Below are 18828 nucleotides of genomic sequence, written 5' to 3' on the forward strand. Positions count from 1 at the left end.
TTTTAAATTTGAAAAAACTGAGCATGGAAAATTTCAGCCTTAAAAGACAAAGGTCTGAAAGTTATAAAATATGGAAACGGAGTTACAATAGAAAAGTTTTTGAAACTTTAACCATCGAAAGTCATGAATGACTGCTTTAATGCTCTAAAAAACTACGTTGGCTAACAAAAGTACTTTTGTATGCCTCCTTCTACATCATGAAAAATGAAAAATTTACGCCTTAATCAGAAAAAGTCATCAGGATATAGACACTCAATTACTTGAACAAGTTTAACATGATACTTATAAACCATTTATCAAAAATTCAGATCAATTTTCACACATTTTAATTTCAGTTACAATTAGCTGTAAATCCATATGGATTTAAATTAGATACATTCATGTAGTACAATTAATCAGTTTTAAATCCAATGATTCCTTTTGACATTTTATTTATAGATCATTATAAAAACAGACCTTTAAATTACAGTTATGCTTTTGATCAACATTTAATTTATTGTCTGCTGACAAAGTAATTGGTAAAACAGATAAATTACATAGTTTATTCATGCAAGGGGGATTTAAATGCGTGAAAACAATATAAGAGCAAGAAAAATTATGGATAATGAATGTATTCCCCACTCCATGCTGAGATAAAGCTGCCACCCTTCCGAGTCTATTCTATGTGCCCTAGCATCCAACAAAATGATTACAAGATTCCATTAAGCCTTGGTGACAGAACAGCATATTTCACACACCCCAAAAAGGAAAAGACAAATTTAACTTACTTTTAAACTTTCTCTACTGTAATAAAAAATAGAGTCATTTTAACTTGTTTTTTGGTGTTTATTGCTCATTTAAGCAGTGAATTAAAAAAAAGCATTGCCAATGTCTACCAGATTTTTGCGGGCACCATCAGCAACTACACTATGAACCAACCTCAGCCATGGTTAAGGCTACAAGTCAGTCACGGATTCCGTGATTTTATGAGACCTCTCTGACTTCCTGAAAATTTCAGTGATTCAGCCCTGCGACACTTGGGCTCCGGCTTCAGGGCTCCAGCTTCAGCCCCATGGCAGTGGCTTCAATAAATCCGTAATTTATTGTTCATTGCCCATGTCCTGTCCGTGACTTAATAAAAATACCAGTGCCAAAATCATAGCCTTAGTCATGGTATAAGGTCAACAGAGTAGCACATGTTTACACAAAGGGTACGTCTACACTACCCGCCGAATAGTGATCGATCTATCGGGGATCGATTTATTGTGTCTAGTGTAGAAGCGATAAAATCGATCCCCGACCACTCTGCCATCAACTCCGGAACTCCACCGTGGCGAGAGGCGGAAGCGGAGTCGACGGGGGAGCAGCAGCGGTCGACTCGTCACCGTCCTCACAGCCAGGTAAATCGACCTAAGATATACTATTCGCATAGCTGAAGTTGTGTATCTTGGTCGAGCCCCCCCCAGTGTAGACCTAGCCTAAGGCTAAAGCTGGCCCAACATGTACACATGCTTGTTTAGATGCAGAACCTACAGTATAACCTTTTAAAAAAATGTATTCAGGAAGTGAACACTTGATTCATCAAGTTGGAAGAACCTCAATTCCTATCATAAAATTTTGAAAGATACATTTGGAATCTAACATTTCAGTTTCCCTGTAGTTTCCTTACTTATCTTGTGTCAAATCATGTCAAAAATCAATGGCACATCTGTAAATTGAAGATAATAATACTTCCCTACCCCACAGAGGTGTTCTGAGAATAAATAAAGGATTGTGAAGCACTTTGAGATGTACTGATGAAGTGCTGAATAAAAGTTAAGTATTATTACAGTAAACGCTCATTAGTAGCAACATATTGGTGCCCTTTTGCTATGTTGCTCCTAAGTGGCTGTTGCTGTTATGGGGAATGTGTTGACAATTCACAACAGGGAAAGTGTTCCCAAAGGAAATGTTGCTCATAAGCAGCGGTTACTCTTACAAGGTGTTGCTGCAAACAAATATCTACTGTATTATATTATAAGATCCTACAGATTTCATGATAGAATCATGTAGAAGTTGGGCTATAAGGGATCACGGAAAATATTTTTAAAAGCACCTAACACAAATCCTATTCACTTTCAAAAGGATTTGGGCACTTTTCAAATTTTTATCCCAAGACTTTAACATTTATTTTTAAGTAAATTAATATATTTATCTTTCAAACATGTTTAAGCATATAGGCAGATACAAAAGCATTCCATAATATGAAAGTCCTTCAAAGTAGTAGGAAGATCTTGGGTGGGGTTTTCAAAAGCCCCCAAATTACTAAAGAGCACAGGTTCCACTGAAAGGCAATGGCTTATGCTCCTAAATCATCTAAGCTTTTTTTTAAATCCCACCTTGTTTGTATATTTGGCCAAATGAAAAAAACTGTCCAATCATATATACTTTGTAATGCATGAAAACTGCTAATATATATAATTTATTAGATTTTTCTACATTTACAACAAAATGAAACGGTCACCCAGTTGTGTACCTGATATGGCAACCTTTCCTCTACATGCTGCACGCTCTTTAGTCCGAACATCTGAACACCTGCCAAAAGAAACAGAAGGCTTGGAATAATGTACTTTTACCTCTAAAAGCAAGCTTTTGAACAATATTAGCAGTTTTTAAAACTTCCACAGTTGAATAGGTTTAAGATTAAAGTTTCACACCTGCTCAGTCCAGATGCTTTTCTTTAAAGAAGAATTTGGCTACCTTTGGATGTAGAGGCGTCCACGCTTAAGTTGTTGGGCTCTGCATATTCTTGAAGGAAGATATTGTAAACTTCCCTAATTTCACAGAGGATTGGATCCTTAAACAGTGTAAACTAGACACTAAAGGGTAAGTGAGCAGATCTTCCCTGCATTTTTCAACTCCAAGAGAATCTAGTTATGCCTATTGCTTCTCCCTTTCCTCCACACACACACGTTGAGACTATAATTTATTTTCTCCACCTGTTGTATTAAAAGATAGAGAGAGAAACATTTCCTCCTCAGCTAACAGAAGTTATTGCCAAGTGTTGCGTTTTCAGGGTGATAATTAATATGCAGATTACTTGAGGTTTTAATAAGGGAAAAACTCTAATCAATACACCTTGAAATAAACCTAGAAACAAATCAGGAGCCAGTACAATCTCTGAAGCACTGGGTGTGGGCTGTACCCTGAGACAACCACCACTAAGTATGTGGACAGCTATATTCTGTACTAACTAAAGTTTCCAAGATGTCTTCAAAGGTAGTCCCATGTAAATCATATTGGAATGGACCAATCTGGAGGTAACACAGAGATATACCTATCTCATAGAACTGGAAGGGACCCCGAAGGGTCATTGAGTCCAGCCCCCTGCCGCCTTCACTAGCAGGACCAAGTACTGATCTTGCCCCAAATCCCTAAGTGGCCCCCTGAAGGATTGAGCTCACAACCCTGGGTTTAGCAGGCCAATGCTCAAACCACTGAACTATCCCTGCCCCCTTGAAGGAATGAACAGTAGTGAGCTCCACAACCATTTGCAACCTTTCCTATCTCCTGGCCAAGTTAAGTTAACAGTTCCTAGTCACTACTGATATCTGGGCATCCAGAAGCAGCTAGGACACCAGACTTTAAATCTAAGTAAGAAGAGGTGAGCACACCACTCATTTGAGAGGGCAGAAGTCACTTCCACAATTACAACCAATTGCCTCCCATAACCCTCAGACATCACCAGTTTTATCTGGATTGAATCTCAACCAAATGCCAGACACTGGAACAGATGATCCACTGCATTATGACCATTCAACAAAGCAGAAACAAAATCCAATGCCTGGTCTATACTATATTGGTATACTTATATCACTCAGGTGTGAAAAATCCATTCGCCTGAGCAACGTAGTTATGCTGACCTAACCCCCTGTGTAGACAGTGTTATGTCAATGGGAGAGCTTCTACTGACTCTTGCGAAGGTGGATTAACTATACTGATGGCAAATGCTCTCCTGTCGGCACAGTAATGTCTTCACTAATGCACAACAGCTGCATTAGTGCAGCTGCGCCATTGCAGCTTTTTAAGTGTAGACCTGCCCCAAATGTTGTCAGAATACTGATGACACTGCAACACAAAGCTAATGGTTTCAGGTGCCCGCTGAACGGGGATGAGACAGAACTCTGTACAGTCCCTGTCACAGAGAGCTTCTTGTGTAGACAAGCAACCATCCAGTACTGTTCTCTAAACCATGGAGGAAAAAAAAAAACAGCATAGACACAAATGTATCTCCAAGAATCTATGCTTTAATCTGCAAATGTATCACCACTACCAAGGTGGATTGGCTTAAATCACCTAATGGAAAGAATCAAGTAAAATAATGTATTTTAATCAGCTTTTCCACTTGTATGTCAGTTATTGTCTAAAGAATGGTGCATTCTCATTGGTTGATATAGCCATTATGAGATGTTGATTTACAAGTAAATAAAGCCTTTACACTAGATTTGGTACATCTTTTTGCTACCTAGGAGGATACACTATAACTATACACATTTATTTAAGCAATTATATAGTTTAATATTTTCATATTCTCATTACTTGTACATTCCAGTATGTCAGAAAATGGTGAACAATATATTGATTATTTACTAAACAATTAAATGTTTTGCTCAAGATTTGTGTCAAGCTGCATTAGGATAGTAACTTGAATTTAATTAAACATACAAAACAGCATATAAAATGTATTTTTATTAATCAACACAATCTTAAATGTTTTGGATCCAAAACCAGGTTTCACATTTACAACTAAATGGTTTATTAAACCGTAGGATTAACTATAGTCAGCTAATTTAACTGATTATTTCAGGTCAGTTGGGGAAAATTTTTAAATATTCCTAAAAGAAAGTGATCGAAGCTTAAGTTCCTACTTGCCTAAGTCTCTTAAGTTAGACTGACCTACCGTGCCATATTTATAAAGCTTGACCTCAAAATCTAGAATTAGGGGGGGAAATCTCTTTCTTTATATAGAAAAGCAGCCTTTAACTCAAAGTTTTGGATAGAGGCTCATGGAGATAGCATATTTTAAGAGATTGTAATAAGTTTAGACCTTACAATATTTTGTATTAAATTCAATTTCATTTTAAACAGGTTTCTTTAAAAAAACTATTTAAATATCAAAAATATCTGATTTAAATACAAAAGTCCAGTTTTTTATTTAATTTTGTTAAAATCATAAGTATTTAGCCACCCTAACCACTACCTTGTGGTCAATGGTATCAAAAGCCTACAGATCTAAGAGTCAGCATAAATATTTGGTCTTTCTGCTTTTGGTGATGGAGAAAGAATGTCATATAAGTCTTTAACTTCTTATAAAAAAGCAATATAACTGGTAAAAGTTTGATGATGCCATAAAATATACTGTGGTTATGTGCATATGCAATAATTTTAAAAATTAGCTTTAATCATCAGGGTTAATCTGGCCACAAAACAAAATTCTCTAGCTTTCTCCCCAAAAAACAACATTTCTAGATGCAAAATGTTAGAAGTTTGTTGCTATGGATACAGTTCATTGAGACTAAGTCCATAGTTGCTTGAAGAGATTCTGCACTGAATTGCTACAGAATACTTCATTAAAATGATAATCAAAGAAATTGTAGCTCTGTATCACTATTCTCAATATTACATACAAGTTCTATTCTCTTTTGCAAAGCAACATTATACAGGTTAGCTAGTTATGCTTTAACTCACCCAGCAGTTATAATTCAGGCATATTTTCAACCAAGCATGTGTCTTCATGTTTGTGAAGAATTGTGTATTTTGATTACTATGATGTAGTTAACTAAAATGGCCAGCAGAGGGTACCAATTAACCATTAAAGTACATTTAGAACAGGTGTTCTCACACTGGGGTTGAGGACCCCTCAGGGGGTTGCGAAGTTATAACATGAGCCGTCAGCCTCCACCCCAAACCATGCTTTGCCTCTAGCATTTATAATGGTATTAAATAATTTATAAGGGGGGGGGTCACACTCAGAGGCTTGCTGTGTGAAAGGGGTCACCAGTACAAAAGTTTGAGAACTGCTGATTTAGACAGAGTAAAAGATTGAAAACTAAAAATAAAGGTATGCTGGTTTGGAGATATTCCCATAAGTAAAGCTCTACTTAGCTTGCAATATTGAGGATTCCACAATATTAGTCTCTCTCTCTGTGTGGAGCTAACAGTGGGACCCCAGCCACCCCGGGACGGAGAGCAGGAGCCCCTGCCGTCAGCCCCGGGCCCTCACTCTCAGCCCCAGGTGGCCGACAGCGGAAAAGTAATAAGGTCCATTATTACTTTTCTACAATTTTCCATGGTTTGTCCACAACTCAGCTGCAATTTTTTGACAATCATCCTGCAATTCAAGTAGGGGCTTACCCATAAGGTCTTCCATGCTTTGTTCCTTCACACACCTAACCCGATATCGCTGCACACATTCAGTGTAAACGTCTCTTGTACAAAACATGCTCATCAGGGTATCCCACACTTACGTCTTGAACACTAATGGATAATGCCCATAATATGTTTTAGTAGAGAACAAATTACCTCAATTTACATTTTCTAAAATACCAAATCCAGTATCTTGAAATGAGGTTATGAAATGCAGATTTAATGCTCCAGTACAGTGCAAAGATCAAGTTGCTGTAGGTTTTTGGTTTGGGTTTTGTTTGGGGGGGGGGGAGGGGAGAAGAGGACAAGCCAGTACTAGATCCAATTTTCTGGCTAAGCCTCCTGATACAACACTAACAATTACCTAAACCGTTTTATTTTATTTATTTAAATCACAACCTAGAGCTTGCTATTGAATTCTCAATTTGTAACGAAACACTCAAGATTGTTACTCACCCTCCTCCTGTTCTGTACGTGACTGGTTCCTCTTTTTGTTTCTGTAGTTGTGTCTTGTAGGCAAGTACGCGAGCATTGCAAACCATCAGGTTTTTAACTGCATGCAGCACTTGGTCTTTTTGGGTGCTCACTGCAAGCAGTTTACAAATTCCCTCTCGCATGCGGATTTCAAAGTCAATCTTTTCTTGAATGCTGCATTCCTAGATATCAAGATACATAACAAGATTGTCAAGAGACCAAACATTGTAGAACTACAATAAAATCCAATTAATAACAGTACAGAAATTCAGAGCGGTAGCCATGTTAGTCTGTATCAGCCAAAAAAAAAAAAAACCCATAAAAGCTTATGCCCAAATAAATTTGTTAGTCTCTAAGGTGCCACAAGTACTCCTCATTGTTAGTACAGAAATTGTATTAAGTATTTTTTAGAAGAACTAAGTATTTACTATATCATCGAAAGTGTGTGGTACCCTAGGTCTTTAATCACTACACAGTCAGTAAGGCTAGTTCAGTATTTGAAATGAGTACACTTTTTAATATATAAAAAAAGAATACTGGAATGAACTGGTGCATACTGGATTATGCATTCAACCAGAAGATTAGGGTGAGCTCTAATTCAGGTACTGACATTGACTCACTCTATGAGCTGAAAGTTATTTAACATATATGCTTTAGTCACCCCATTTGTAAAATAATGATGTTACTCTACATCATATAGATCAGAGGTGGGCAAACTACTGCCCACGGGACGGTCCTGCCCAGCCCCTGAGCTCCTGGCCCGGAAGGCTAGCCCTGGGCCCCTCCCCCGCTGTTCTCCCTCCCCTGCAGCCACGGGACCAGGGGGTTGGATAAGGGACAGGTGGCCCCGGGGAGCAGTCAGGGACAGGGAGCAGGAGGCGGTTGGATGGAACAGACATTCTGTGGGCGGCGGTCAGGGGATAGGAACAGGGGGTGGTTGGATAGGGCATAGTTTCTGAGGGTGGGGGAAGGGGACAGGGAACTGGGGGGTTAGATAGCGGGTGGGCGGTTAGGGGCGCGGGTCCCGGGAGAGGGCAGTAAAGGGACAAGGAGCGGGTGGGGGTTGGATGGGTGGGGGGGCCTGAAGGGGGCAGTCAGGGGGCAGGAGGAGGCAGATGGGGGCAGGGGCCAGGCTGTTTGTGGAGGCACAGCCTTCTCTACTCAGCCCTCCATACAGTGTTGCACCCCGATGTGGCCCTAGGGCCAAAAAAGTTTGCCCACCCTTGATATAGGTGTTGTGAGGCCTAATTAAACAATGCTTACAGAGTATAAAACTTTTAAACATTCCACTTAAAAAATGTTTTTCAGTGGAGCACCTGTGTATTAAGGGGAACACAGTACAATTAAAAGAGATGGGAAAGATTTGAAATTAACTAAAATATTTTTTTTTCCTTCTTTGGTCATCTTGAAGGGGATATAATCAATAGTGACATCCACTTTTTGGTAAATGTAGCTAAAGAGTTCAAAATACACCTGAATATGTAAAAAGGTAGACTGCAGGATGCTACTGTCCTTTGTTTAAATAGGATATGAATTTAATGATATTAAAGTGAACTAAAAATCAGACTTCAATTAGCTTGTAATAGTTTAAAGATTAACCTATCTTTAAACGAGTGTTTCGTTACAAAAAGTGCATTCTCTCTGACATGAATTAATATTTATAGAGCACTTTTCCTCCAGAAGGAAGCAACATATATATTATCTCACCTACCACTGAAATACAGCATGAAATAGATTACCTTGCTATTTTGGGAGGCGGGGAAATATTTTCTGTGCATTATACTTAAGATCTTATGGGAAATATGAATTTTAGTTAACTTTCCATATTACCTTCCAAAAAATTGAAAATCTGCAAGGGTTACTTGCACTATACCTTCTTGGTTTGCAAATTAAAATCTGTCAATTATTCATATTAATATAGAGGAGAATTAATGTTAAAGGAAGCCAGGTCTCACAGCTAGCACCATGTTGGGGAGCAAGGAAACAGAAGGGTGTATAACACACAGCAGATTGCCATTGGCAGTTGGCCCCCTCAGCCAGTCCTCTCATTAAATGGCTTAGCACTAACACTAGTCAGAAGATGGCTGTTTGTAAAAGACAGCACTGATCAGAATCAGGTCTCTTTCTTCACTCCAACTGCTACAGACCATCACAATTACTTTTTCTTTCGGTTACTGGTTGTATAGGCTATGAATTTGCTACCGTAGCTAAGGAGGTTGTATCGTGCATCAGGTTAGAGCAGTGATACTCAGATTGAGGCTTGCGAGCTGCAAGCAGCTCATTAATGTGTCTCCTGCAGCTCTTTGCAGCACATGATATTGAAACTGATTTAATTATTATCCAGTCAGAATGTTTTTACTATGGTTATTAACCAATTGTCGTTGATAAAATAATACTTGGTCAGCCATTTTTCTGTGAGGAAATATATATGTATGTTTCCTATCACTGCCAGCTTCAGTGCAACTGTAGAACTGGCAAAGTGCAAGCACTCACCAGTTTTTTCAGAGTAACCTTAGATGACAGGATGACTAAAGAGAGGCAACTAATTGATTAGAGTGATTTAGTGGCCTAATTTGGGAATCACTTGGGTTCCTTGTATCTGCAAAGGATTGCTTGATCTTTTTTAAAATCTTACCGAGCTTCCCTCTGAAAGTAATAGCATGCCATTGAGAGGACTGGCAGACCATCATTTAATCAAAGGCTGAGTTTACCAGTACATTAGTCTTTTTATGCCAACAAGTTTCTCCAATTGTTAATTTCACCAATTCAATTCTATCACTGGTAGCAATAGCATGGGCACGGATCCAGACAGGCACAGCCATTTTGAGCACTCTATTCTAAAGGATTGTCTATAGGGGGAAATAACCCACAATGGGTAGTCTGCAATAGCTTCCCTGTGGACACTTATTTCACACTAAGAGTGCTTGTGTGAGGTTTAGCTTAATCCACTTTACAAGTGAATTAAACTAAAGTGTACACAGGCATTTAGTGCAGAAATATCCATGTGGGAAGCTATTACAGCATAACTACTGCACTTTAAATTCACACCCTCGCTTACGTCACAATAGCATCTACCTGTAGACAAGACCTAACTCTTCTCAAAACAGGTTTCCCTTTGCAGGTTACACTTAAGATGCCACAAGTTCCCAGGGCCTTATCCCCGTTAGTGGTTTCTTAGCATTCCTACTTTTGGTGCAAAATTCTAGAAAGTTTCCCAGTGTTGACAGGGCCATGGAATCTCACCAAAACAAAAGCAGCTATGGATTATAACATAGATATTGACTATATTTATAAAGAATGCCCAAGTCACTCTTAGCTACAGAACTGCTATCACGACATTCTTGGAGCATTTCAGGGCTAAAGCAATGGGCTTTTTTCCCCTCCATTGTGAGAAAGACTTTTAAATGTTACATTTAGAATCATTCCTGGAAAAAAAAGCCATAGAAATCAGTTGGAATGGAAAAGTTAATTTACTAAGCTTTTAGTGGACAAAAAAGCATCTATGCCACAATAGCTACTATATATCGTATACTGTAAATAGATGGGTTCTCGGTATTTCAACTTTTGGTCTAAGCCAGAGTACCAGTGCTGTTTACATCAGTAAATCATTTATTAACAATTCATATGTTCCACAATTTAGAAGCAAATAATTTTCAAAAATGCATGCAGTTCATTGCAATGGCTTTTCATACAGCTGAGTATCTCTTATACAGAATTTTGCAATAAATAATAAAACATGTTTAATCTAGATGATAGCACTGCAATAATTTCTTTCCGACAACTAGTTTCTTGCTGTTAAACTTTTGTACTGATGTGCTAAATGTTTTTATCATTACAAAATGCATTACCGTGTTCTGATTACCCTTTTGCTTCCTCCATGAACAGAATCTTAGTGGTCCAATAATAGTACCTTGCACCTACATAGTGTTTTTCATCTGTATCTCACAAAGCACTTTAGAAGTGAGTACAAGTATGGGCCCCATTTTACAGAAGGGGAAAATGAGAGTGAGTAAGTGCAAATCAAATCAAGGGCACAACTGACAATAAAACCCAAGCCTCTTGATGCCAAGTCCTGTGACCTAACCATTAGATCAGACTGCCTCCCTATCTGGGAGAATTCTTAAAGTACATAGTATTGGAAAAATGAGATTCCTTCCTGTTTGCAACTCATAAAAGTACTGGTGTTTAGCTCCAACAGCAATTGATCTTTACTGTATTTAGATTTATGTTAAAAAATAAGGGACACCTATCCAACACTCTATACACACCCCCTGCCATAATTTACAAAAATCAAATTAAACTGCTCTCCATCTCCACATGCTCAACCCTTATCAAAATCCACCCGCAGTGGCAACTCACACAAATAGCGTGCATCTTGCAGTGTGCTCTGAAAGGCAAAGTATATCCATTTACAGAGTTATAAAACTGATACTGCTCTAGCCAATGCAATAGAATTTTTGTTATTGTAGTAATATTGCTGTAGTACCCCCTCAGGACTTGATTCTGCTGGGTACTATGTGTGTGTGTTTAATAAAAAGGTGGTCCCAGACCCAACTAGTGTGTAATCCAAGGTCCCAATTCTGCAAACACTTATACTTACACTAATATTAATAGCATGAGTAATCCCATTGATTTCATTGGGACAGTACTTAAAAATGTCATCAGTTGCTGAGCCTTATATCCACTAGTGTCCCCACAGTTGCCCCCGCTGATTTCAATGACATTGACCATGTGTTTAAGTGTTAAATTCTGAATCCTGATGAGAACGATTTTAAGATTATGAATTAATGCATAGGACAACAAATAGGAACACCTGCACCTTCCTACCCAAGTAAATATTAAGCAACTGAATTTGACTTCAGGCAATTCAACTATGGCTGAATAGATTAAGTAAATTGTCATGAATAAGTTTTTTTTGTCATAAGTATCAATTAATTCCTTATAAAACATTGCTAAATTTGAAGTTATCTTGATTTTAAGTGGACTTAAATTTTAGCATGGCAGACTTACAGCATGGGAAACCAAAGTCACATACGCATCCATCAACACAGGTAAAGCACAAAAGTCCCTACATGAGAAAAGGGCCCTGCATCATTCCATCAGTATGTTTCATCCTTGTCATGGAATGAAAACATCTGAGAATGAAGGTGTTTGTTACTACTATTATTATTTAGGAGCTCTAGTCATGGACCAGGACCCCAGTGCACTAACTGCTGAACATCAGACAAGGAATCCTCTGTCCCAAAGAGCTTACAATCTAAGCTTCTTCTGTTGGAGGAAGAGACAAGCTTTTGAGCTTCACAGATCTCTTCTTGAGGGCTGGGAAAGGTAACCAGAGCACCATAGCTAAATACAAAGCAGGACAAATTGTTAAGCATAAGGGATTAACACATGTTGCAAGAAACCATTTCAAATGAAGTGGGTAATCCTGGGACCAATACATCTACAAAACTGCAAACTACAAGCTAAGTATTATACAATAGACAACAGATGGATACAGATAGACTAAGAGGGGCCACAAGGAACAACGAGACAACATTGGTCAGCATGATAGGCTGTGGTCTTAGCACACAAGTGGCCTAAATGTTGTCCTGTCTCAATGCGCAAACATTAGTCTCACTATGGAGACTGTCAACAAGGGCAACTATTATAGCTTGGTATGGGGTTAGATCAGGGGTAGGCAACCTATGGCACAGGTGCCGAAGGCGGCACGCGAGCTGATTTTCAGTGGCACTCACACTGCCCAGGTCCTGGCCACCGGTCCAGGGGGCTCTGCATTTTAATTTAATTTTAAATGAAGCTTCTTAAACATTTTAAAAACCTTATTTACTTTACATACAACAATAGTTTAATTATATATTATAGACTTATAGAAAGAGACCTTCTAAAAACATTAAAGTGTATTACCGGCACACAAAACCTTAAATTAGAGTGAATAAATGAAGACTCGGCACACCGCTTCTGAATGGTTGCTGACCCCTGGGCTAGATGGTTCAGGAGACAGTAAGCTGGCTAACATTCACTCATGTTTGGTTAACAGTATGTTGTAGATCGTTGGGGATAAGGTCTATGTTACAAGACCCACACATTTTATTTTTAATGAGACAGGGCCATAGTTCTCAGATGGAAAGAGTTAAGCCAGTGACAGTTCTTTCTCATATTATTAATCATATTTATTCAGGGGCGAAAGTAACTGAAAGGACTTACCGGTATGCTGGAGTCCTGAGTGGCGGCGTGGCCTCAACTGGAAGAGGCATGGCCTCAACCAGAAGAGGTGGGGCCTTTAAAGATTTAAAGGGCCTGGGGCTCCATCTGTGACTGGAAGCTTTAAAGCGCCGCCTGAGCCCTGCTGCTGGAGCACTGGCGGTGATTTAAAGGGCCTGGGGCTCCCCGCAGCGGCAGGAGCACCAGGCCTTTTACATTCCCGCCCAAACCTGGCAGCTGGGCTCCTGTGGCGATTTAAAGGGCCAGAGGCTCCAGCCGCTGTGGGGAGCCCTGGGCACTTTAAAGCACCACCCAAGCCCAGCTGCCAGAGCTCCGGCAGCAGCGCTTTAAAGGGCCCGAGGCTTCCCGCAGCAGCTGGAGCTCCGGGCCCTTTAAATCCCCACCCGAGCCTTTAAATCACCGCTGGAGCTGCCAGAGCCCTGGGCCCTTTAAATCACCGCCGGGGAAGCCAGTCAAGTTCGGCACGGTGTACCAGCTCTTGCCAGTATGCCGTAACAGACCATACTGGCTTACTTTCACCTCTGTGTTTATTTCAGTATTACGTAGGGTCAACCCAAGGTCAGGGCCCCATTGTGGTAGGTGCTGTACAGACCAGCAGACAATCTCTGTCCTGAAGATCTTGGGAGAATTACTCCTAGTTTGGAATTTCTGGCAGTTGCAGTATTTTAAAGTGGCCACCTTTGTAGAGCTAGGAAGGCCAAGGTGCCCAGCTGGGTACTGAGAAGACACCTGCTTGAGTAGGTGGTCATACCCAGACTGTGACCACAGTGAGGGTATTAACAGCCCAGCACTGCAGAGTGGCTTGCTTGGGCTGAAAAGGGGAAAAAGCCAGAAACCACACCCCCATCCATTCTGCCGAGGACTGAATGACCCCAGCCACCTCCCAGGCAGCAGACTGAGTGCAAGACAACTCCAGGACTGCGGCCTCCCACCAAACAAGCAAGTTACATGGGCAGAAAGGGGATAGGACCAGGGTAGGAGCCTATGATCAGACCAACCCTGTTCAGCAGGCAGCCCAGGAGTTGTTACAAACTGCTACCATCACAATTTGCTACCAGCACCAGTTACTGACATTGATTGTGTTCTTTTTTGCAGCCCTGTCATAATGTGCTACCTCTCACCTTTCCTGTCCTCTGGTCCAGGCAGGGCTGGATTATGACATTCTGAGGCCTAAGCTATGTCAAGTGTAAGAGGCCTCATACCATTAAAAAAAAATTAATTATTTTCACAGAAAGGAAATTGAATATATAAACATGAAAGCTTTATATTTGCATATATACAACAGCAAAGTTGTAAAAATAGAATAAAAATCTAAAACATCTTGCAATGTGCCTGTTTGCATTATAAAATTGTTTCAAACACACACATTTTTGTCTATGATTTCTTAATTAGTAGATATGAAAACTTTATATCTACAGCAACACAAAAGCAGTTAGTTACACAGACGAGCTTTCTTAATAGAACTAGTACAACCTGCAGTATGTCCGTCTGCACATCACATTAATTTTAAACACTGAAATTTAAAACATTTTCTTTTATGATTTTTGGAGAGCAAAGTCATCGATGATAACCTACGAAGTTTCAATGCACAGAATGCTTAGGGCAGATAGATTTTCTCGCAGCATTTTCTAAGCAGATCTCTCTCTTCACATTCGCTTTTCTATCCTCAGTCTCCCCCAGGACCACTTAATTAATCTTGAGTAAATACCTCGGACACACAGAGTGACAACAAGCTATATGCACGAAAGAGAAAAAGAATTTATCAGAAAAAAAAGACTGGTAATCTCTAGAAATGGCATCGAGAAAGTTTTGAGGGTTTTGAGAGAAGTGAAGGAAGATATACATATATATCAAAATATTCTGAGAACTTGGTGAGCAAGTTATTTCAAAACTAGCCTATATTCAAGAAAATATAATGAATATTATAGGCTTTACTAGCCTATAAATCATATATGCACATGGTGAGCAAGTTATTTCAAACTATGTGCATATATGATTTATAGGCTAGTAAACTCAATCACGAGAAGCATGGATAGCGCATGAAGCAGAAAGCGGCATGCGTACTAAAATACACAATGGTACGTATGTACAGATTAAAAGAAAAAAGAACACACTAATACTTAAGAAAACGAAGAAAAACAGGAGCAAAGGCACTATTCGACTGAGCATGCTGGACCGTAAACAAAATAGCCTCCTTCCGGCTATTACCAGCCAAGGGGGACATTATACATGACAGGTTTCTGAGTGGTAGCCGTGTTAGTCAGCAAAAACAACGAGCAGTCCTTCGTGGCACCTTAGAGACTAACAAATTTATTTGGGCATAAGCTTTCATGGCCTAGAACCCACTCCTAGGACAAGTCCCATACAAGTATGAGTTTGGCAGGATTGCTTCATGACGCTGCTGTCTCCGACCTCACATTTTCCCCCCTATTCTATCGGCAGTGAGATTATTTATTTAAATAAAGTTATGAAAGCACAGTCAGAATTTTACCAGTAGCAGCTGCCTTAGAAGACTGATAGACTTAATTGTAGGAATACTATTTTTACAAGTGCAATTATGTTTTCTCAGCCCTGGCCTCTCAGCTATCAATAATGAATAATTAGTGAAGGGTAAGAGTAGGGGAAAAGCGGAAAAGAATTCTGTGGCACCTTATAGACTAACAAACGTATTGGAGCATGAGCTTTCGTGGGCAAATACCCACTTCATCAGATGCATATAAGAGTATTTGTGTAGCCAGATCTGTATATTATTATCATATTTGAACAAAAATGTCTATCTTTAGAGAGACTTCTTTTTTCCCCCGTCTCCTTTATTTATCATCCGATTTTGGTAAAATTTGAAATGGAGTCAGTTTTTTCTTTTTTAGAGGCCTCAAACTGTAGTTTGGTTATTTTATGCTTTAATCTGGCTGAGGGGTTATAAATTGTGATGGTTGGGTGTACGCTTGTCAGAATTTTGCTATCATTCTAAGCGCTAAGAGTAAGCAAGACAGCATTTTTAAAGTAAATAATTTAAAGCAGCAAAACTAGATTTACAGTGGATTACAAGAAAAAGGCAGTCCAATTCAGGCAGCAAAAAGAGCAGCTGAGACAGATTTGTATATAAACGGCTATAAGGCTTTATGCAGACATATAAGTGGATAAGGAATTAAGTAAGATAATTATAATTTTGGAAGGGCGGGGGGTGCATGTGAAATATTCCACTGAATCAAGTCTGTTTTAGCAGCTCAATGCATCATACCAGAAGGGAAGCGCTGCTGTGTCTAGGCACTGGGAGGCACCACGCCTCTAAGAACACACCCCTGGGAAGCGGGAGCTGAGCGGTACCGTCCTGCCCTGGGGAGGGGGGGGGGCCGTGCCCCCCACACACTATTTTTTGCAGCCTCTGCAGAAGGCTCAGCCCGGCCGGGTAACTCCCCCGGGACCCTCCCTTGCCCGGCGGGGCTCCCCTCGGACTCCATCTGGCAGCGCCCCTACCCCCGGGCCGGCCCTGACTGTGCCCCCCCCCGCAGCCTGCTGCCCCGCACAGACTGTTCCCCTCTGAGCAGCAGGGAGCAGCTGCAATCCCCAGGGAGGGCACGGCCAGGCGGCGGCTTCAGCTGACGTTACTGAGCATGCTCAGTTCGTAAGCGCACGCTCGGTACCAGCTGCGGCCCTGCCTCACTCCCCCGCCGGGCGCTGGCCTGGGGGTGCCGGCTCGCTCCTCACGCACTTGCCGGAGGGAAGCGGGCCGGGACCCGGCTCGGCAGGCTCCAAGCACGGGGCAGCCTCACGGAACAACGCGCGGGGAGCTGCTCACCGGCTCCTCCTGCTCCGGGCAGGTGGCCCAGGGTCCCCGGCAGCGCTGCATCTCGAGCCGCCCGCACCAACGTTCAAAACTCCCGCTCCCAGCCTCCGGTCCGGCCCAACGGCAGCCGCGGCCCCGCCCCCACGCAGAGCTCTTCAGCGGCCCCGCCCCTAAAGGGAGAGCACGCCCCCGCCCCCACGCAGAGCTCTTCAGCGGGCCCCGCCCCCACGGCGACTTCCCAGCCTAGCCCGGCCGGCGAGCAGCGCTCAGTGGGACCCGCCGCAGGCCCGTATCTCTTGCTGTCACGCCCCTCAGAACTTGCGGCTTGGCTGGAACTGAGCATGCTCAGTAATATCCAGTGACGCCTCTGCCCGGGCGAGGGCTAGGGACTCGGGTGACAGTGACCCGGGCAGGGTGAGCTGCAGAATTGGGGGGGCGAGGGGCAATAGGGCTCCCCCCCGCCCCCTGGCAAGACGGTGCCGCTCAGCTCCCGCTTCCCAGGGCGGTGTTCTTAGAGGCGTGGCGCCTCCCAGTGCCTAGACACAGCGGCGCTTCCCTTCTGGGCTGAGGTGTGGCGCTGCTGAACGAGACTTGGAAGTGTCCCCCACCCCCTGTCACAACGTGCTGCCCCTGCTGCACTAGAGGATGGTCAAAGGCAGAGGCGGCAAAACCGCCCACCCACCGTTGTCGGTAACTGCAATTTGTGACGGTGGCAGTTTGCAAAATTAGGCTGGCTCTTGCTCCCGCTGAAGATAATGGGAGTTTTGACAGTGATTTCAGTGCGAGCAGGATTGGGTCCGTGGTACATAAACTCATCAAAGCAAGGACTTTGGCTTTTATTCCTTTGGTTATGGTTATGGCTCATAAACAACAAGGATTTAAAAAAACGCGGTGATGGAACAGTGTAAACATGATTAGGGGCTACAAGAAAAAGTTAAAGATCTTTTTGTTTCTCAATGCTGGTCTACATGTCCTAAGGTCCTTTATGAATGTGTGCCTGGACTCTGCTAAAACACTGTCAGGAAAACTAAAATAATACAAATTCTTCTTCTTTTTTTTTTTTTTACAGTTATCTGTTCTAGGCACCTCTTGAAAAATGTAGAGTGCAGAATCCAGTGGTTGTTGAGGGTTCAGTCTCTTCTGAACAGTAACAGTGAATCTGAAGCTTCACTTCAGAATGAATTTTTGTAGGTGAATTACAAATCCTTGGCCACTGAGTCTTAAATGAAATGCTAATAAAGTTATGTGAAGGGGTGGAGGTATAGAAATTGAAAGGATGTCAATATTTTGCATCATTTATCAATTACAACAATTTATAAATGATAAAATGTATACTTTGCTACAGTTAATATTTGTGGTGTTTGTAATAAAGTTCTGCATTTTCATAGTATTAACAAGGATATTCATCAAGAATAAAATCATGCATCATTAAAATACATTATTTTGAATACTTGGATAACATTATTGAAACATTTATTAATTTCATAATGTCTAACCGGGAAAATCAATCAAAGCTGAATAATGACCTGTTTCAAGAGATTAATTTTATTGACATTCATTTTCTTTACTATTCATTATCTTATTTTTTCTAAAATAGGTCAATGCCAGTTCTTTCAGATTAATATTCTTTAAACAGACTGAAAACAGACAACTGTTCCTGAACTTTTAACAGTAGGAGCGCCATATGTAGTCAGAGTTCAAACTGAAGTAATACATCAATTTTTAACTGTATATTTGGGATGTCAATTTTCCTTTTTAATTCTGCAATATTAATGTGATGTACTTCAGTAATTGTGTTAGTTCTGCTAGTTATGTGTGTTGTGAAAAATTATACATGTAATTATTCATCACATTTAACATCATAAGAATGGAAACCATCTCTGTCTTCTGCGGTTTTGCAAAGGTGGGTTTCCTTTACCAAAGAGTTAACCTTGCTCAAAAGTGTGTTTGGTTGGGCT

General features: G+C 41.0%; 1 protein-coding gene across 2 annotated transcripts in view; it reads right to left on the reverse strand.

Moving 5' to 3' along the window:
• Positions 1–16992, reverse strand: part of RTKN2 (rhotekin 2) — a 69884-nt gene extending 52892 nt beyond the window's left edge. For both annotated transcript variants that reach the window (XM_045025585.1, XM_045025583.1), the window contains exons 1-3: positions 16883–16992; positions 6841–7040; positions 2495–2553 (exon numbers count right to left, since the gene is read on the reverse strand). In XM_045025585.1, coding sequence (XP_044881520.1) covers positions 2495–2553; positions 6841–7040; positions 16883–16933 — 310 coding nt within the window. In that variant the 5' untranslated portion in view covers positions 16934–16992. The remainder of the gene's footprint in view (positions 1–2494; positions 2554–6840; positions 7041–16882) is intronic.
• Positions 16993–18828: the final 1836 nt, after the last annotated feature.

The sequence above is a fragment of the Mauremys mutica genome, chromosome 7 (genome assembly GCF_020497125.1).
Source record: "Mauremys mutica isolate MM-2020 ecotype Southern chromosome 7, ASM2049712v1, whole genome shotgun sequence".
NCBI lineage: Eukaryota > Metazoa > Chordata > Testudines > Geoemydidae > Mauremys > Mauremys mutica.